The 18865-nt window shown below is 42.8% G+C and overlaps 1 protein-coding gene across 1 annotated transcript in view; it reads left to right on the top strand.

The window, feature by feature from the left end:
- The first annotated feature begins 7520 nt into the window (after positions 1-7520).
- haus6 (HAUS augmin-like complex, subunit 6) overlaps positions 7521-18865 on the top strand; it is a 65420-nt gene continuing 54075 nt past the window's right edge. Inside the window, exons 1-2 of the mRNA XM_063047639.1 lie at positions 7521-7802; positions 15946-16041. Coding sequence (XP_062903709.1) covers positions 7696-7802; positions 15946-16041 — 203 coding nt within the window. The 5' untranslated portion in view covers positions 7521-7695. The remainder of the gene's footprint in view (positions 7803-15945; positions 16042-18865) is intronic.

Below are 18865 nucleotides of genomic sequence, written 5' to 3'. Positions count from 1 at the left end.
ATTCGTTCAAGAAAGAGTGATCTGCATGAGATAGCCTCTGCTAAAGGTGGCAGAAAAGGCTGTGCAGAATTTAGTATCTAGAGGAAAAGGTCAGTGCCTTTAATCCGTTTTATTTCCGTCGTCATGAATCCTGCAGACAAGGCAGGATCTGGTTGGGACTGGCGTGACGTCGTGTCTTCGAGGAATTCTTTACTTCAGGAAAGTCCCTAATTGGCTGTATAAATCTCTTGGACTTTCGAATTTACCATTCTAAGAACTGTGTTTGAATTTACCACTTTAAGAACTGTTTTTGCATTTATCGCTTTAAGAACTACTGCTGAGTGGTGGTTTGTTAAATGGCCGCATAGCAGTTTAGTTCCGGTTAAGATTCTCATTTGTTTATTTTTTTATATATATTGAGCAGAGTTTAATAAATGTTTGATTGTCTTTATAAAACCTGACTCATTTCAATTCTATATTCATTGTTGCTGGTCACGTGACACCCCAGGAAAGACAACCATGACCGCGAAGCCTTGCGCGGGCACCTGCGTGCGCATGCACATACGTGCCGATTTTTTCCCCACAAATCGGTTTTGCCTTCATCTTCCCAACTATACTGTACATACATTATTTCTACTTTATATAGGCCGTGTATTTAACATAATCATTCCTGCTTTTACTATATGTTAGTGTTATTTATTTTCGGTTTTATGTGTTATCTGGTATGATTTGTTAGGTTATTTTTTGGGTCTGGGAACGCTCAAAAATTTTTCCTATATAAATTAATGGTAATTGTTTCTTCGTTTCATGCCATTTCGGCACGAAAGGTTTCATAGGAACGCTCTACCTTAGTGGGGGAAATACGGGACAAACCAATTTAGTCCAATATACGGAATGTCCCGGCAAATACGGGACAGTTGGCAACCTCATGTTCAAGTTCAACAGTGCGTGACAGGGAATGAGGAAAGGTGCAGCTGACTCATATCATTTCCTCACGGCCCAGGAACACATGCTTTGTGGCCCAGTACCAGTCCGCGGCCTGGTGGTTGGGGACCGCTGGGTTAGGGGTTAAAATCGGGGTTTGGTGGGTTGCAAGGCTTGAAGGGCCAGAAGGGCCTACTCTGCACTGCCTCGCAATAAGAATGAATAAAGAAATAACCCTTAGGCATATCGGTGCAGGTAAGGATCCTGCCATTAACTGTAGATGTTACGGCATCATTGAATAATTAACTTGTTATATTACTTTTACATGAGGTTGTAGTTGGTAAAGTCTTTGTACATATGTCCTAAAAACTGCCCCTGGAAACCTACTTGAATTGTTGTAATTCTCCTGGTTAATGTATCACCATAGCATTTCCATAGTTTCAACCCACTACAATGAACAATTGGGGATGTATTTCCAAATCAGTGAACAGGATGTGATTTGGAGGGGAACTTGCAGGTGATTGTGGGAGTAGCCATTGAGAGTGGGCCAGTGTTAGAGTGGAGAGTTTAGGCTTTGCCTCACAGAGGCTTCGGCAGGAGAGGCAGAGACTGTAGGTAGATTTCTCATTTATTTTTTCTTTCTTTCTTTCTTCTTGCACAGTCTGAGCAGTGGGAATGCCAAGCATTGTGGAATGCTTCTTTTGCGGGATGTGGGAAGGCAGGGAGACCTTCTATGTCCCTGACAACTACACTTGCAATAAGTGCATCCAGCTGCAGCTTCTTTCAGAGTATGTTAAGGAACTGAATCAGCGCTGAACGAAGTCTGGATAATTCAGGACCCTGAAGGGTTGATCTACAGGGAATGCAGAGAGGTTGTTACACCCAAAGTGCAGAACAGGTGGTGATTGTCAGGAAGGGGAAAGGGGATAGGCAGCCAGTACAGAGTATTCCTTGGCTGTCCCCCTCAACAACAAGTATACCACTTTGGATACCGTTGGGGGGAGGGATGACCCAGCAGAGGAAAGCCACAGCGATAGGGGCTAGGGGATTCATTCATTAGGGGAACAGGCCGGAGGTTCTGTCCACGAGACTGAGATCCCCGGATGGTATGTTGCTTCCCAGCTGCCAGGTCAGGGACATCTTGGATGCGGTCCACAGAATTCTTAAGCGTGAGGGTGAGCAGCCAGAGATTATGGTTCACGTTGGTATCAATGACATGGATGACAAGGTCCTGCAAAGTGAGGTCAGGAACTTAGGTGCTAAGTTAAAGGACAGAACCTCCAGGGTTGTGATCTCAGGATTGCTACCTGAGCCATGTGCGAGTGAGACCAGAAATAGGAAGATCATACAGTTTAACATGTGCCTAAGGAGATAGTGCAGGAAGGAGGGCTTCAGATTTTTGTATCATTGGGCTATCTTGCAGGGAAAGTGCTACCTCTACAGAAGGGACAGTTTGTACCTTAGGGGTACTACTATCCTTATTGGAAGGTTTGCTGATGCTACATTGGGTAGGGGATTTAAACTGGAGTTGTAGGGGGATGAGAACCAGACGCTAGAGCAAATAGAGGAATGATTGTAGGGAAAGATGTTGTTAAGCTTGCAAACAAAGTCAGGGTTTGAAAGATTGAGCATAGTGGGACTAATGCTCTGAGTTATGTTTATTTCAACGTAAGAAGTATTTTAGGAAAGGCGGATAAGGTTGATGCTGCAACTCCTGTTCCAGTGCATCATACACTTAGTGCTCCAGCCATCTCTGTATGTTACTGACCAAGCCAAAATTGCCTTTGTCAATTCTCTCTTAACTGGGTGAGCTCAGCTATCCAGGAAGTGGAAGGAAGGCAGGAGATCAGATACTTCGCTTATACTTCTGCAGCTGGAATGCAGAAGCAGTACTGGCCCATTACCATCATAGCCTTTCTGAGCGCTTCAAAGACAAGTTATCTGGGCAGGAGATGCCCATCGACCTTGAAAGTTTCATCCCTCTGATGCCCCGCTTTATCAAGTGATCATGGTGCATGCTGCTGGACTATTGTTTCTTTGGTGATTTGGTCTGAAACCTAAACAGCTTCACCACTCCTGAGCAGCAACAAATATTTTGCTCTGTGTCAGAGATGATGCAAGCTCCTGCCAGTTTGCCTGAATCTAGTTGCACTCCCTCTGACGACAGATGGTGGCCTAGGAACTACACCTCTAACTTTGCAAATTTGCATTTCATTTTCTTCAGGGTGATTCCAGCCTGTTTCTGTTTCTCCAAGACAGTTTCCACTCTTTTGTCATGTTCCTCACTTGAGTCTCCGAGGAAGAATATATTATCCATTTGGCAGTCCCTCCAAAATTTGATACATATACATCTAAAAGAGTTTAGAGACTGATGAGATGCCAAAAGGGAGTCTCCTGAAGGCAAAGTCTACATATGGTATGATAAAGGTCGTGAATTTCTGTGACTCAGGAGCTAAACAGAACCCTGAGTTTGCATCCAGTTTGGTGAAGAACTTTGCTCCACCCGGCATACCCAATGTGTGCTTAGCAGAAGGCAGAATAAACTTCTTCCCCCTCACTGCATTATTCAATTTTGTTAGATCAACACAGATCCTCACTGTGCATCTGGCTTGGCAACAGGGACAATACCCGCACACCAGTCAGTAGGTCCATTCACTCTATTTATAATGTCAAGCATCTCCATTATCTCAAGTTTAGCTTTGACTTTATTCATCAATAGGACTGAAATTTACCTCGCTGTGATTGGAGAGTAGGGTGTCACTCCTGGCCTCTGTTGGAAAAGATACTCTTCTTTCAGTACCCCAGGCCTGTGAACAACTCTGGGTACTTCTCCTGCTACTGAACATTGTTTAGTGAATCCAACCTTGTATTGAGGTTCAGCTTCTCAATGGTATGTCATCCCGTTAGTAGCAAAAGAAGATTCTGAACAACAGACACCCTCTTTTGACTGTTTCTCATTTTTACGGATGGAAGTAGTAAACATTCCTTTCACACTGAGCTGGTTTCCCTGGCCCCATGGGAACTTTCTTCATTGAGTTTAACATAATACCTATTTTCTTTGCCAGTTTTGTGAACAGGCATTTGCAGATGACTTTAACATCTGCCCCAGTGTCCATTTTGAATGTCACTGCTTCATTTTACCGTGGAACTGTAGTACACCAGTCCTGCCTATTTGAATCCAGAGCCCCAAGGAAAGCTCCCTGTATTGCATTGATGGCATTTCACTTCTTTTGCTGAATAGAGCTCTTTGATATGGAATGGAGACTTGCTGCATCTCCAGCAGCTGAATGTTTGACCTGCTCTTTGTTTTGCTCCTCTGTTTTATTTGACCTGTCACCTCTTTCTGACAGCAATTGTTTGTACCTTTCCTTTAGCACAGCTTCTAGCTTTACTCAGCATTGTTTTCGTGCCCAAATTCTGCCTGCTGATGAAAATTCACACTGTGTCTGACCATAGTAATAACTTTCTCTAGTGTGAAATTTGACTGCAACTGAAGTCTCCCTGACAATTTGGTTTCTAGAAGCCCAACAGCAATCCTGTCTCTAATGAGCTCATCTCTCAGAATTCCATATGGACAATTGTCTGACAGGGCTTACAATGCTGTGATGAAGTCCTTTATACTTTCAATCGGCCCCTGTTCTGAACTTTACCCTCTCATATATTACATTTCACTTTCCCGTGAAATGTTCTTTAAATTTGTCCTGCACTGTTTAGTACTCCTTTTCCACAGGACCTGTCAGTCCTAATCCACCATGATATCACCGGCTTTCTCACCCATGCAGTATATCAGTGCGCTTACTTGATGCTCTTCTAAAGCCTGAGTGAGATTGCTTGCAACCCTAAATCTCTCAAAGTGCCTGAACCACTTCTTAAAGTGCACTGGTTTAGAAAAATCGAATGTCTCGGGGGGGGGGGGGGCTTTATTACATAAGTAGATGTAGGTACTGTACCTCTGATGTTTGAATTTTCTCCCCATTTGGATAATAGTCTGTACTATTGTTCCATTTTCCAAAATGCATTATTAGATTAGATTACGAGGACACACAGTCCGCTTTTATTGTCATTTAGTGATGCATGCATTAAGAAATGATACAATGTTCCTCCAGAATGATATCACAGAAACACAAGACAAACCAAGACTAAAAAAACTGACAAAAACCACATAATTATAACATATAGTTACAATGGTGTAAAGCAATTCTATAATTTGATAAAGAACAGACCATGGGCACAGTAAAAAAAAGTCTCAAAGTCTCTCGAAAGTCCCATCATCTCATGCAGATGGTAGAAGGAAGAAAAACTCTACCTGCCAAAAACCTCCAGCGCCACAAGCTTGCCAATGTAGCACCCTGGAAGCACCCGACCACAGCCGACTCTTGAGTCCATCTCAAAACTTTGAACCTCCGACCAGCCTTCCGATACCGAGCACCATCTCTGCCGAGCGCTTCAACCCCGACATCCACTGCCTCTCCTTTGTCCACCCTGTTTGTTATTTCCTCAAAGAATTCTAACAGATCTGTCTGGCAAGATTTCCCCTTAAAGAAACCATGCGGACTTAAACTTATATTATCATTAGTCTCCAAGTACCCTGAAACTTTGTCCCTAATTATGGACTCCAACACTGTCCCAACCACTGAGATTAGGCTAATGGTCCTATAATTTCCTCTCTTTTGTCTTCTTCCCTTCTTAAAGAGTGGAATGACATTTGAAATTTTCCAGTCCTCCAGGACTATGCCAGAATCAAGTGATCCTTGAAAGATCATGACCAATGTATCTGTTATCTCTTCAGCAACCTCAATCAGAACTCTAGGATGTGGTCCATCTGGTCCTTAAGACCTTTCAGTTTGCCTAGCACTCTTTCCTTTGTAACAGCAATGGCACTCACTCCTGCTACCTGACACTCATGGACCTCTGACATACAGCTAGTGTCTTCCATAGTAAAGACTGAAACAAAGTGCTTATTAAGTTTATTGGTCATTTCTTTGTCCCCAAATACCACCTCACCAGCATCACTTTTCAGTGGTCCAATATCAACTCTCACCTCCCTTTTATCCTTTATATAACTGAAAAACTTTTCGTATCCTGCTTTATATTATCGGCTAGTTTGCCCTTCTATTTCATCTTTTCCCTTCTTATAGCTTTTCTCGTTGCCTTTTGTTAGATTTTAAAAGCTTCCCAATCATCCAACTTCCCACTCACTTCTGCTACCTTATATGCTCTTTTCTTGGCTTTTATGCAGGTCTTAACTTCCGTTGTCAGCCACAGTTGTCTCACTCTCCTATTGGAGAACAACTTCTTCTGTGGGACATATCTATCCTATGCCTTGTGAACTATTCCCAGAAATTTCAACCACCTCCGTTCTGCTGACATCTCCACCAGTATCCTCCTCTAATCCACCTGGGTAAGCTTCTCTTTCATGCCTCTGTAATTCCCTTTACTCCATTGCACCATTGATACTTGTGACTTATGCTTCACCCTCTCAAATTGCACTATGAATTCAATCATATTATGATCTCTGCCTCCTAAGGTTATCTTTATGTTAAGCTAATAAAATCGGGGTTAATACACAACACCCAATGTAAGATAGTCTTTCCCCTAGTAGGCTCAAGCACAAGCTGCTCGAAAAAGCCTTACACAGTGAGATGCTGGGCACTGAAGAATGCAGTAAAACAGAGGGGTTGGGAATACAGGTCCAGAATTTTTCTGAAAATGGTGTCACAGATAGATAAGGTGTTAAAGAAAGTTTTTGGCACATTGGCCTTCATAAATCAAAGTACAGGGATGTTTTGTTGAAGTTGTATTAGTGAGGCCTAAATTTGAAGTATCGTGTGCAGTTTTGGTCACCTACAGTACCTACAAGAAAAATGTCAATAGGATTGAGAAAATGCAGGAAAAAATTACAAGGATATTACCAGGTCTTGAGGACCTGTGTTACAGGCAAAGGTTGAATAGGTTAGGAGTTAATTCCCGACACCATAGGAGAATGAGGGAAGATTTGATACAGGTATACTAATTATGCGGGGTATAGATAGGGTAAATGCAAGCAGGCTTTTTGCACTGAGGTTGGGTGAGACTGGAACTGGGTGGGCGGGATGGATTAACGACGAAAGGAGAAATGCTTGAGGGAAACACATGAGTGAGGGTCTTCTTCACTCAGAGGATGGTGCGAGTGTAGAAATAGCTGCCAGCGGAAGCGGTGGATGTGGGTCTGATCTCAACATTTTAGAGAAATTTCGATGGGTATATGGATGGGAGGGGTATGGTCCCGCGCAGGTCAATGGGACGAGGCAGATAAAGAGTTCGGCACAGACTAGATAGGCCGAAAGCCCTGTTTCTGTGCTGTGGTGTTCTAGGACTGCATGCATCTGATGATATTTTCTAAATTGTGTAACTGCGAACTAACCTTTAGTGAATGCACTGGGACTCACAGACCGATCACCATTCTTTCACCCTTGACAGAAACCTCAAAACAGAAAAAAACGGAATTGTTGGGACTACGACTGCGCGCACGCTCTCTGTCTCCCACCAATCAGAGCTGCGGTCTGTCTCCCGCGGTGGGGCCGCGCCACTCTCTGATTGGCTGTCGTTTGGACCGGAAACAGCGGAGGGAGCGCGAGTGAGCGGGAGTTGAGTTTGAAAGGAGCGAGCTTTGTTGGCTCTGGTACTGGTCTCGGTACGGTGTAGCGGCGACCGGCCACCGGCCAAATATCGGACCGGAGCTCCGCGCGGAATAAGCCGGAATTTGGTGGAGTGTAGCGGCCTAGCTCGGTGGGTTCAGGCAGGGCCGAGTGGATGGCGGGGGACTGGCGGAAGGAGTACCTGTGGAAGACGCTGCTGGCCCTCGGCTTCCCGCCGATTGGCGGCGAGCAGCGAACGGCGAACCGCATCGTCTTCAGCGTGTAAGTGAATCGAAGCCTCTTTCTCGTACCTCGGCCTCTAGTGAGCCCTGCTGTGATGGGCAGATAGAGGAAAAGAGAGTGGAATGCCTCATTCAGTCCACATGAAGGGTCTCAGCCCAAAACATTGACTATCCACTTCCCTGCACACATGTTGCCTGACCTGTTCATTTTGTACAACGTCTTGTATATTGTGTACTGACGAAGGGTCTCGGCCTGAAACGTCGACTGTACCTCTTCCTAGAGATGCTGCCTGGCCTGCTGCATTCACCAGCAACTTTGATGTGTGTTGCTTGTATATTGTAGGTTGCTTTCCACTCCTTCCAACCTCCCACACCCTAAAGCAGCCCTTTATTGCTGCTGTTAATATATGTTTTTATTCTTACTGCAATTGCCGTCGGTCTTGATGAACCTTTTGCAAGTCCAATTATGTTGCATCACCTGTATTTCCATCTTTATACATCTGTTACATTATTTTAAAATTCTGTCAAGTTGTGTGACTGTAAAGATCTAAATTTCAAATGCAGTCAGTGTCTAGGCTTTTACCCATCTGTATGAGTAGAAAATGCCAAAGGTTCATTGTGCATTTCCCTTGTTATATACTTTCTTATTCTTCGCTGCATGGAGAAAAGTCTCCCTGTCTTATTCCTAAGTGGCACACCTATTGTTTGGAGACTGATCCCTTAGCCAGAGGAAAATGTCAACCCCATGTCCGCACTGTAGAGCCCTCTAACAATTATGTGTATTTTAATGTGATTGCATCTTGCTCTTCAGAATTCTGAAGAATAAAATTGACCTGCCCTCTTAGGCACCAATCTGGTGAATATTTTGCCACACTTCCTAGCAAATAAATCTTTATTTTTGGGTTGGGAGAACAATATTTTACAGGATATTTCACTTGTTGATCCAATTGCTGCCAATATAATTGCAAGGTGTCTTCTAATGCTCAAATCCTCTTGTAACAATGTGCTGTTTGCTCTTATTACACCTGCATTTCAAAGTTCAAAGTACACATACATCATCATATACAAACCTGAGATGTGGGCATACTTAACAAGTCATAACTACATAGTAACTTAAGCAGAATCAATAAAAGACCACCCTACTAGGCCTTTCAACCAGAGTGCAGATAAATAAATAGCAATAAATAACAGGAGCATGAGAGGAAGAGTCCTTGAAAGTGAGTCCATTGGTTGTGGGAACATTTCAATGCATAAGCAAGTGAGTGTAGTTAACCTCTTGTTCAAAAGCCTGATGATTGAGAGGTAGTAACTGTTCTTTAACCTGATGGTGCGAGTCCTTAGGTTCTTGTACCTTGTTCCTGATGGCGGCAGTGAGAAGAGAGCACGACTTGGGTGGTGGGGATCCCTGATGATGGCTGCTGTTTTCCTTCAACAATGTTTCATGTGGATGTGCTCAATGGTTGTGAGGGCTTTACCCATGATGATCTGGGCTGAATTCACTACTTTTTGTAGGGTTTTCTCTTCAGGAGCATATTCGACTATGATGCAGCCAGTCAATATACTCAACTATGCATTTATAGAAGTTTGCCAAAGTTTTAGATCCCGTGCCAAATCTCTGCAAACTCCTAAGGAAGCAGAGATGCTGCCGTACTTTCTTCCTAATTGCACTTGTGTGCTGGGCCTAGGACCGGTCCTCTGAAACAGTAACACCTAGGAATTTAAAGTTGTTAACCCTCTCCACCTCTGTTCCTCTAATGAGTTCTGGCTCATGGACATGGTTTCCCTCTCCTGAAATCTATAATCAGTTCCTTGGTCTTGCTGACATTGAGTGAGAAGTCTTTGTTATGACACCACTCAGCCACATTTTCAATCTCCCTCCAATATGCTGATTCATCACCAGCTTTGATTTGAATTTTGGCCTTCAGTGGCCTGTGTGCAGGAGCATGCAGGTGCCTCTGAACACTGATATGTCTCAGTCTCTCATCATTTTGGGAGGTGGTGGAAAATGTTTTCTGTTTTTACGTTCTTGCGAATAACCTCCCCTACCTTGTAATTGCCCAGACACTTGGCTTCTCTATGCCACCATGAAGCTCTTTTGCATCCTCACTTTTTGCAATCCCTCTTGAGTTTTTTTTTAATTGTGAACAAACTTAAAAATTTAACATTTGGTCTCCTTAGCCAAATTGCTGTTACATTGTACCTATTTGGAGTCCAAGTGCCAGTCTGTAAGATATTTCACTCATTGCAGTCTGTCAACCTTCTATACTACTTTTAATCCATGCTAATGTATTATCACAATTCCATGGTTCCATGGTTTGTAATTGTTCAGCAGCCTTCTGTGTTGAACCTTATAAAACACCTTATGAAAATCCAAATACTCAACATTTACTAGTTTTCTGTCTAATAGACAACTCCTCAAAGATCTCCAGTAAATTGGTCAGACATGCGTTTCGTTTTCATCAAGATTCACTCTGCTTTACCTTATTTTGGTTGAAGGACATTATATCAAGACACTTAAAATAGATTGTAACATTTTGCCTTCTATTGATATCAGACTAACAAACTGATAGTTCCTTCTTCCTTTTCTGTTTCTTAACTAGTGGGGTTGCATTGGTTATCTTCCAAGCTGCAGGAACTAATCCAGAATTTATGTATTTATTTGTTTAGAGCAGTGGTTCTCAAAGTGGGTGAAATTGCCCCTCTGGGGGCACTCGGTAGCAAGAGGGCAGTTGATGGATTACAGGATTAACTTAAGAAATGGATTACTTATTATAAGCATTCTATCCTCAGTGCCTTGTTGATTCCAATGATCACATCATCTCTTGCACACAAATCATTTAGAATTTGTTCTGTGTTCTTTTCTGATTCAGCTCAGGGAACTCACTTATGCATTCATAAACAGGAGCCAATGCACAAGTGTTGAAGGCCACATGGAAGCACTTTATTGGAACTACCGCAAATGTAATGCAGAAAAAAAATGTCTACAGTATTTGCAGCACAGAAATCACAGTAATACTTACCGTCCACTAAACCAACTGATCTCTGCAATTTCAAAGGTGGGGCCACAGATCCAACAATCTTACACACCTTTTCTAGCTCCCTGTCTGTCGCTTAGCACTAGCAATGATCGTGACCCAGCCTAAGTCAAAGTTTTTCTACTGCGCATACAAAGTGCTCCTTTATTATATACCCTTTAAGATTTTAAGATTCCTTTAAAGCATAACATAATTATTACCTAACTACATTTTCATCCCTTGATTGTATCAGCTGCACCCCCTTATTTCTTATGACTTTTAGCCCAGACACATAATTTAGGAAAAGAGGAGACAAGAAGTCTGTAAGAAGGATGGCATTCTTCACTGATATCTCATCTTAAGATGTCCATTCAAGATAGAGACAAAGCATTGGTCAATAAGAGGGAAGCAATGCACACAGAATGCTGGAGAAACTCCTGTTGAATGGTCTCAGACTGAAACGTTGATTATACTCTTTTCCATAGATGCTGCCTAGCCTGCTGAGTTCCTTAAGCATTTTGTGTGTGTTGCTTGGATTTCCAGCATCTGCAGATTTTCTCTTATTTGCCAATGAGGAAAAACAGGTCATTACCACATTCCAACCTGACACCATTTTGTCTTCAAACTTCCACTTTATTTTGCCATGTATAATTAAACTACTGTTCTCTTAGATCAGGGGTTCCCAACCTTTTTTATGCCACTGACCCTTACCAGTAATTGAGGGGTCTGTTTACCCCAGGTTGGGAACCCCTGTCTTAGACTTTGCTCAAAGCACATTATAATTGGTAAAAGGCACATACATTTCTGTGTTTGACATATCATGGGAAATCTGGGCTGAATAAATTGTGCTCCTTCTGGGCCTGGCCCGTACATTATTGCCATTCACTACTGTTGTACAGTGTTTGCTAGTATGATTCCCACACTCTAATCATGCAGCGATGTCATTCCTGTGAATTGGGATATGGCATTCAATGGGATTAAGTTCAGAATCCACTCTTTAGAATGGTGTTGACTGCATTTCTCTAGTCCACTGCCCAACCAAGGTATCACTGCCCCTCTTTATGTATCTTCGTACAGAACCAGGTTTTGCCTGAGTTATGATGTCATATTAACTTGCCCCTTAATTGATCACAATGCGTGAAGTTGGACTTTTAAACAATAGGTGATTGATTGTGGTTGTTAATCCATAATGAAAATGGCAGAAGCAGACACTTGCCCCCTGACAATCTCGAATTTCTGGTTTACTGCTGGTGTCTTCCACAATGAAGACTGACACAAACTACTTAATATGTTTGCCATTTTTTGTTGTCCCCCATTACTACCTCTCCAGTGTCATTTTGCAGCAGTCCAATATTCACTCTCTCCCCCTCTTTTACTCTTTAAACAATAGGCAATTTTCCCTCGTTGTTAATCCATGACGAAAATGGTAGAAGCAGACCAGATGAAAAAGAAATATAGACAGTATAGTATGGAATATCTGAAGTTTGAATTTATATTGCACCAAACAACCAGTAGCAGCAATCTGTCTATTGTGTGAAAAAGAATTTCCAAATGAGGAAATGAAACTGTCCAGGTTCCTTGAATATTTGAAGAGAATAAACTCCAATAAAGCAAACAAGAACTTGGCATTTCAGTCATTTAATGAAAACTGTCTAAAGCAGAAAGCAACTTCAAAACATGTTTGTCAGCACTTCATGACAAAACAGTGATGGTTTGTGTGCTTCATACAAAATTTCATTGTTAAATATAGAAAGCACCATGGGGAGCAAGGACATGGCAGACCAATTGAATAATTACTTTGGTTCTGTCTTCACTAAGGAGGACATAAATAATCTTCCAGAAATAGTAGGGGACAGAGGGTCCAGTGAGATGGAGGAACTGAGCGAAATACATGTTAGTAGGGAAGTGGTGTTGGGTAAATTGAAGGGATTAAAGGCAGATAAATCCCCAGGGCCAGATGGTCTGCATCCCAGAGTGCTTAAGGAAGTAGCCCAAGAAATAGTGGATGCATTAGTGATAATTTTTCAAAACTCGTTAGATTCTGGACTAGTTCCTGAGGATTGTAGGGTGGCTAATGTAACCCCACTTTTTAAAAAAGGAGGGAGAGAGAAACCGGGGAATTATAGACCAGTTAGCCTAACGTCGGTGGTGGGGAAACTGCTGGAGTCAGTTATCAAAGATGTGATGACAGCACATTTGGAAAGCGGTGAAATCATCGGACAAAGTCAGCATGGATTTGTGAAAGGAAAATCATGTCTGACGAATCTCATAGAATTTTTTGAGGATGTGACTAGTAGAGTGGTTAGGGGAGAACCAGTGAATGTGGTATATTTGGATTTTCAGAAAGGGTTTTGACAAGGTCCCACACAGGAGATTAGTGTGCAAACTTAAAGCACACGGTATTGGGGGTAAGGTATTGATGTGGATAGAGAATTGGTTAGCAGACAGGAAGCAAAGAGTGGGAATAAACGGGACCTTTTCAGAATGGCAGGTGGCGACTAGTGGGGTACCGCAAGGCTCAGTGCTGGGACCCCAGTTGTTTACAATATATATTAATGACTTGGATAAGGGAATTAAATGCAGCATCTCCAAGTTTGCGGATGACACGAAGCTGGGCGGCAGTGTTAGCTGTGAGGAGGATGCTAAGAGGATGCAGGGTGACTTGGATAGGTTGGGTGAGTGGGCAAATTCATGGTAGATACAATTTAATGTGGATAAATGTGAAGTTATCCACTTTGGTGGCAAAAATAGGAAAACAGATTATTATCTGAATGGTGTCCGATTAGGAAAAGGGGAGGTGCAACGAGACCTGGGTGTCATTATACACCAGTCATTGAAAATGGGCATGCAGGTACAGCAGGCGGTGAAAAGGGCGAATGGTATGCTGGCATTTATAGCGAGAGGATTCGAGTACAGGAGCAGGGAGGTACTACTGCAGTTGTACAAGGTCTTGGTGAGACCACACCTGGAGTATTGTGTGCAGTTTTGGTCCCCTAATCTGAGGAAAGACATCCTTGCCATAGAGGGAGTACAAAGAAGGTTCACCAGATTGATTCCTGGGATGGCAGGACTTTCATATGAAGAAAGACTGGATGAACTGGGCTTGTACTCGTTGGAATTTAGAAGATTGAGGGGGGATCTGATTGAAAGGTATAAAATCCTAAAGGGATTGGACAGGCTAGATGCAGGAAGATTGTTCCCGATGTTGGGGAAGTCCAGAACGAGGGGTCACAGTTTGAGGATAAAGGGGAAGCCTTTTAGGATTGAGATTAGGAAAAACTTCTTCACACAGAGAGTGGTGAATCTGTGGAATTCTCTGCCACAGGAAACAGTTGAGGCCAGTTCATTGGCTATATTTAAGAGGGAGTTAGATATGGCCCTTGTGGCTATGGGGATCGGGGGGTATGGAGGGAAGGCTGGTGCAGGGTTCTGAGTTGGATGATCATAATAAATGGCGGTGCAGGCTCGAAGGGCCGAATGGCCTACTCCTGCACCTATTTTCTATGTTTCTACACAATTGGAGATGAACTGATTTTGCCAGCAGTAAGCGAGGTTTTGAGTATGGTTTTGCATAAGTCACCAGACCAAATAATTAAAGCAGTTCCTCTCAGCAACAGCTGTGTCCTAAGACAAGTTGATGAAATGTCTGAGAATGTGGAAGACACATTGTGTAACATACACTTATACACTTAGGACAACAGATTTTGTTCTGCAGTCGGATGAGTCAACTTTGCCAGGAATCAAATCTTTGCTTCTTTGTTATGCTCATTTCATAGAAGATAAAAGCATGACTTGAGTTATTTGCAAGGGGTCTAGAAACATTTACAAAGGGGGAATCAATATTTTAGGTTGTTGAGCAATTTTTCAAAGAGATGGAAAATCTGTCATTACAGAGGAAAAAAATAACTGGGCCCAGAACCCACGCAGACTTGTAGTCTGAAGACCGAAGTGATGGGCTCCACAATTTATTAAATACTGTTATCATTGTGGTAATTGGAATCAAGTTCCATGCTCTCATTCTGGACTATTTCAAGAGCTTTGCATTGACAATAATGAACAGTTTGAAAGCTTGCTGTTGTACACAGAAGTCGGATGGCTCTCAAAAGGAAACAAGCGCTTTTGTAGCAGCAGCTCGAACAAATCAACGCTTCTAGCGACCACAAAGGGAGTTATCCTGTATAACGTACCCTCTGATCAATCCAGTAATAATGTTCCAAAAGTCAAAGAAGTGTATTTGATCCTTTATTAGCATCTAGCAAAAGTATACAATCTTGAAACGATATTAAACAAACTTAAGCAGACTTAAGTGATTTCAAGTGTAATTAGAAGTTAAGCAGTCAACAGAAGATATGACACCCAAAAGTCCCCAGCTCTAAACTGAAGAAACAAAGCCCTTCACTTTTACCATGTCCCCACCTGTGTAACTAGCTACCATAATAAATGTGCAACACGAAATACAACGCAGATAGAAAACAGATGCATGGCTCCTACAGCTTTTACGTGTTTTTTGAAACTTATTAAAATTACTTGAAGGCTCGAATGCTTCATTCAATAATCAACTCGAGCATTAGGCAGGAGCACTGTTTTTTGTCAGAATTGTTCGAAAGTTTTAATGAAATCAATCTTCAGTTGCAAGGAACTTGTGTGACTGTCAAATTAGCCGTCTCCACATTTCTGTGTAAGTTAACTCTATTTAAGTACAGCATTGGCTGTTGCCACCTCTTCCAATTTCTGAGCCTCTGAGTTGGAGGAAAAAGAAAAAATACCAAATGACAATCTTCAAGTATACTGTATCCACCTGGGTGAGCTGCATAAAGGCATGCCAGAGATTTCAGGATCTTGATCCAAATCCCAGATCTGGAATCTGGAGTAAATCAGGCCTTTTTTTCTATTGTGCCACACAGGATGGTTCCCTTTTTTTAATAGCATGGAAAATTATCAAGTTCAAATAAATCAATGGATCACATAATTGTTGTGTTGCTCAAATTGGTTAGGAACTGATAAAAAAGAAATTGGTTATTGAGAAAAGTGTTAAACCTTGATGCTTTAAAGGGTACTATGCTAATAAGTGCATGATATCGAGCTACAGTGTCAAAAATCTGCGGCAGCACGGTGGCTAAATTTTTCATACAACTAATATTAAAGATAATAGTATGTTTCTTTAAACAGGGATATGTTTGACAAGCCAAATGTGGAAGCCTTCCATATTGTTGCATACCACTTGTTCTTGCAACTGGACCAAACGCGTGCCAATGTTGTCTTCAGGTAAGATGGGGAGTTATGTTTGTTAATTGATACAAACATTGCTTAATGTTAACTTAGCAATTTTGTATTTGATTAAAGATTTATTAAAAATAAAACTCTCTCTAAAGCTTCCACATCCTTCCCATAAGGAGGTGACCAGACCTGAACATAATACTCCCAACTGTGGTCTAACTAAAAGCAACATTATCTTGTGGCTCTTGAACTCAATCGCCCAACAAATGAAAGCCAGCACACCAAATGCCTTGCTAACCACCATTTCAACTTTCACTTTCAACTTCGATCTTCCAGAATATATCACTTCACACTTTACTGGATTAAATTCCTTATGCCAGTCTCTTCCCAGCTCTGCATTTATATCCTGTCATAACCTAGCTTTTACACTGTCTACGACTCCTCAGACTTTCATGACATTTGCAAATTTACTAACCCGCCCCTCCACTTCCAAGATATTTATAAAAATCATGAAAAACATGGATCCCTTAACAGATCCCTGCAGATCATCATTAGTCACTGACCTCCAGGAAGAATACTACCACCTCCTAACTTCTGTGAGCAAGCCAATTCCAAATCCATGCAGACAGGTTTCCATGAATCCCGTGTCTCTCGGCTTACTGGATGAGCCTTCCATTATCAAAACATCTTATTAAAATCCATAAGCACCACATTCATGCTCTATCTTCAACAATTTGATTTCTCAATTCCTCAAAACTCAAATCAGACTCGAAGAGGCATGACCTGCCCTTCACTGAGCCATGCTGACTATCCCTATCAGAATATGTTTTTCCAAATGCTTGTAAATCCTGTCTCTAAGAATTATCTACAATAGTTTGCCTACCATTGATGTAAGACCCACTGGTCTTTAATTCCCAGGATTATCCCCATTGTCATTCTTGAACAATGGACAATTGTCATCCTCCAATCCTTTTGTACCACTCCTGTGGAAAGGGAAGATGTGAAGATCATTATCAATACCTTAACAATGTTCCCTCATTTCCTGTAGTAACCTGAGAGATACCGTGACTGGCCCTAGGACTTGTCTATCCTAATGTTTTTCATAAACTCCCATGCTGATCTCATATACATCTAAGTCCTTGTCCCTGGTAAACATGGAAGCAAAGTATTCATTAAGGACCTCTCTATCTCCTCTACCTCCTGCCACATACTTCTCTCTTTATCCCTGAGCAGTTTTACTGTCACTATACATTCTCCATTGCTTCACTTGTGTAGTGTGCCTTGAAGTAATCCTTAATCCATCTCGAAGCCATTCTTGTGTCTCCTAGCTCCTACATCCCTTGTTAAGCTCCTTCCTGTTATCTTATAATTCTTAAGCACCCTACCTGAGTTTTGTGCCCTAATCCTTAAGTATGATTCCTTTTCCTCTTGAAGAATTCTTCCACCTCTCTTGTTTACTGTAGTTTCTTTACCCTAACATGCTTTCCCTGTCTCATTGGAAGTGGTTCCTAAGCAGCCTCCACATTTCCATTGTGCATTTCCCCAGAGAACATCTGTACCAATTTATGCTCCAGAGTTCAATCTAATACAATTGTAGCAACACACATCAAAGTTGCTGGTGAACGCAGCAGGCCAGGCAGCATCTGTAGGAAGAGGTGCAGTCGACATTTTAGGCCGAGACCCTTCGTCGGGACTAACTGAAGGAAGAGTGAGTAAGGGATTTGAAAGTTGGAGGGGGAGATCCAAAATGATAGGAGAAGACAGGAGGGGGAGGGTTGGAGCCAAGAGCTGGACAGGTGATAGGCAAAAGGGGATACGAGAGGATGATGGGACAGGAGGTCCGGGAAGAAAGAAAAGGAGCGGGGGGGACCCAGAGGATGGGCAAGAGGTATATTCAGAGGGTCAGAGGGAGAAAAAGGAGAGTGAGAGAAAGAATGTGTGCATAAAAATAAGTAACAGATGGGGTACGAGGGGGAGGTGGGGCCTTAGCGGAAGTTAGAGAAGTCGATGTTCATGCCATCAGGTTGGAGGCTACCCAGACGGAATATAAGGTGTTGTTCCTCCAACCTGAGTGTGGCTTCATCTTTACAGTAGAGGAGGCCGTGGATAGACATGTCAGAATGGGAATGGGATGTGGAATTAAAATGTGTGGCCACTGGGAGATCCTGCTTTCTCTGGCGGACAGAGCGTAGATGTTCAGCAAAGCGGTCTCCCAGTCTGCGTCGGGTCTCGCCAATATATAAAAGGCCACATCGGGAGCATTGAACGTAGTATATCACCCCAGTCGACTCACAGGTGAAGTGTTGCCTCACCTGGAAGGACTGTTTGGGGCCCTGAATGGTGGTAAGGGAGGAAGTGTAAGGGCATGTGTGGCACTTGTTCCGCTTACACGGATAAGTGCCAGGAGGGAGATCAGTGGGGAGGGATGGGGGGGACAAATGGACAAGGGAGTTGCGTAGGGAGCGATCCCTGCGGAATGCAGAGTGAGTGGGGGAGGGAAAGATGTGCTTAGTGGTGGGATCCTGTTGGAGGTGGCGGAAGTTACGGAGAATAATATGTTGGACCTGGAGGCTGGTGGGGTGGTAGGTGAGGACCAGGGAACCCTATTCCTAGTGGGGTGGCGGGAGGATGGAGTGAGAGCAGATGTACGTGAAATGGGGGAGATGCGTTTAAGAGCAGAGTTGCTAGTGGAGGAAGGGAAGCCCCTTTCTTTAAAAAAGGAAGACATCTCCCTCGTCCTAGAATGAAAAGCCTCATCCTGAGAGCAGATGCGGCGGAGACGGAGGCATTGCGAGAAGGGGATGGCGTTTTTGCAAGAGACAGGGTGAGAAGAGGAATAGTCCAGATAGCTGTGAGAGTCAGTAGGCTTATA

The sequence above is a fragment of the Mobula hypostoma genome, chromosome 5, assembly GCF_963921235.1.
Source record: "Mobula hypostoma chromosome 5, sMobHyp1.1, whole genome shotgun sequence".
Taxonomy (NCBI): Eukaryota; Metazoa; Chordata; class Chondrichthyes; order Myliobatiformes; family Myliobatidae; genus Mobula; species Mobula hypostoma.
The sequence above is the reverse complement of the archived record's forward strand: the minus strand, read 5'-3'. Positions and strand labels throughout refer to the sequence as shown.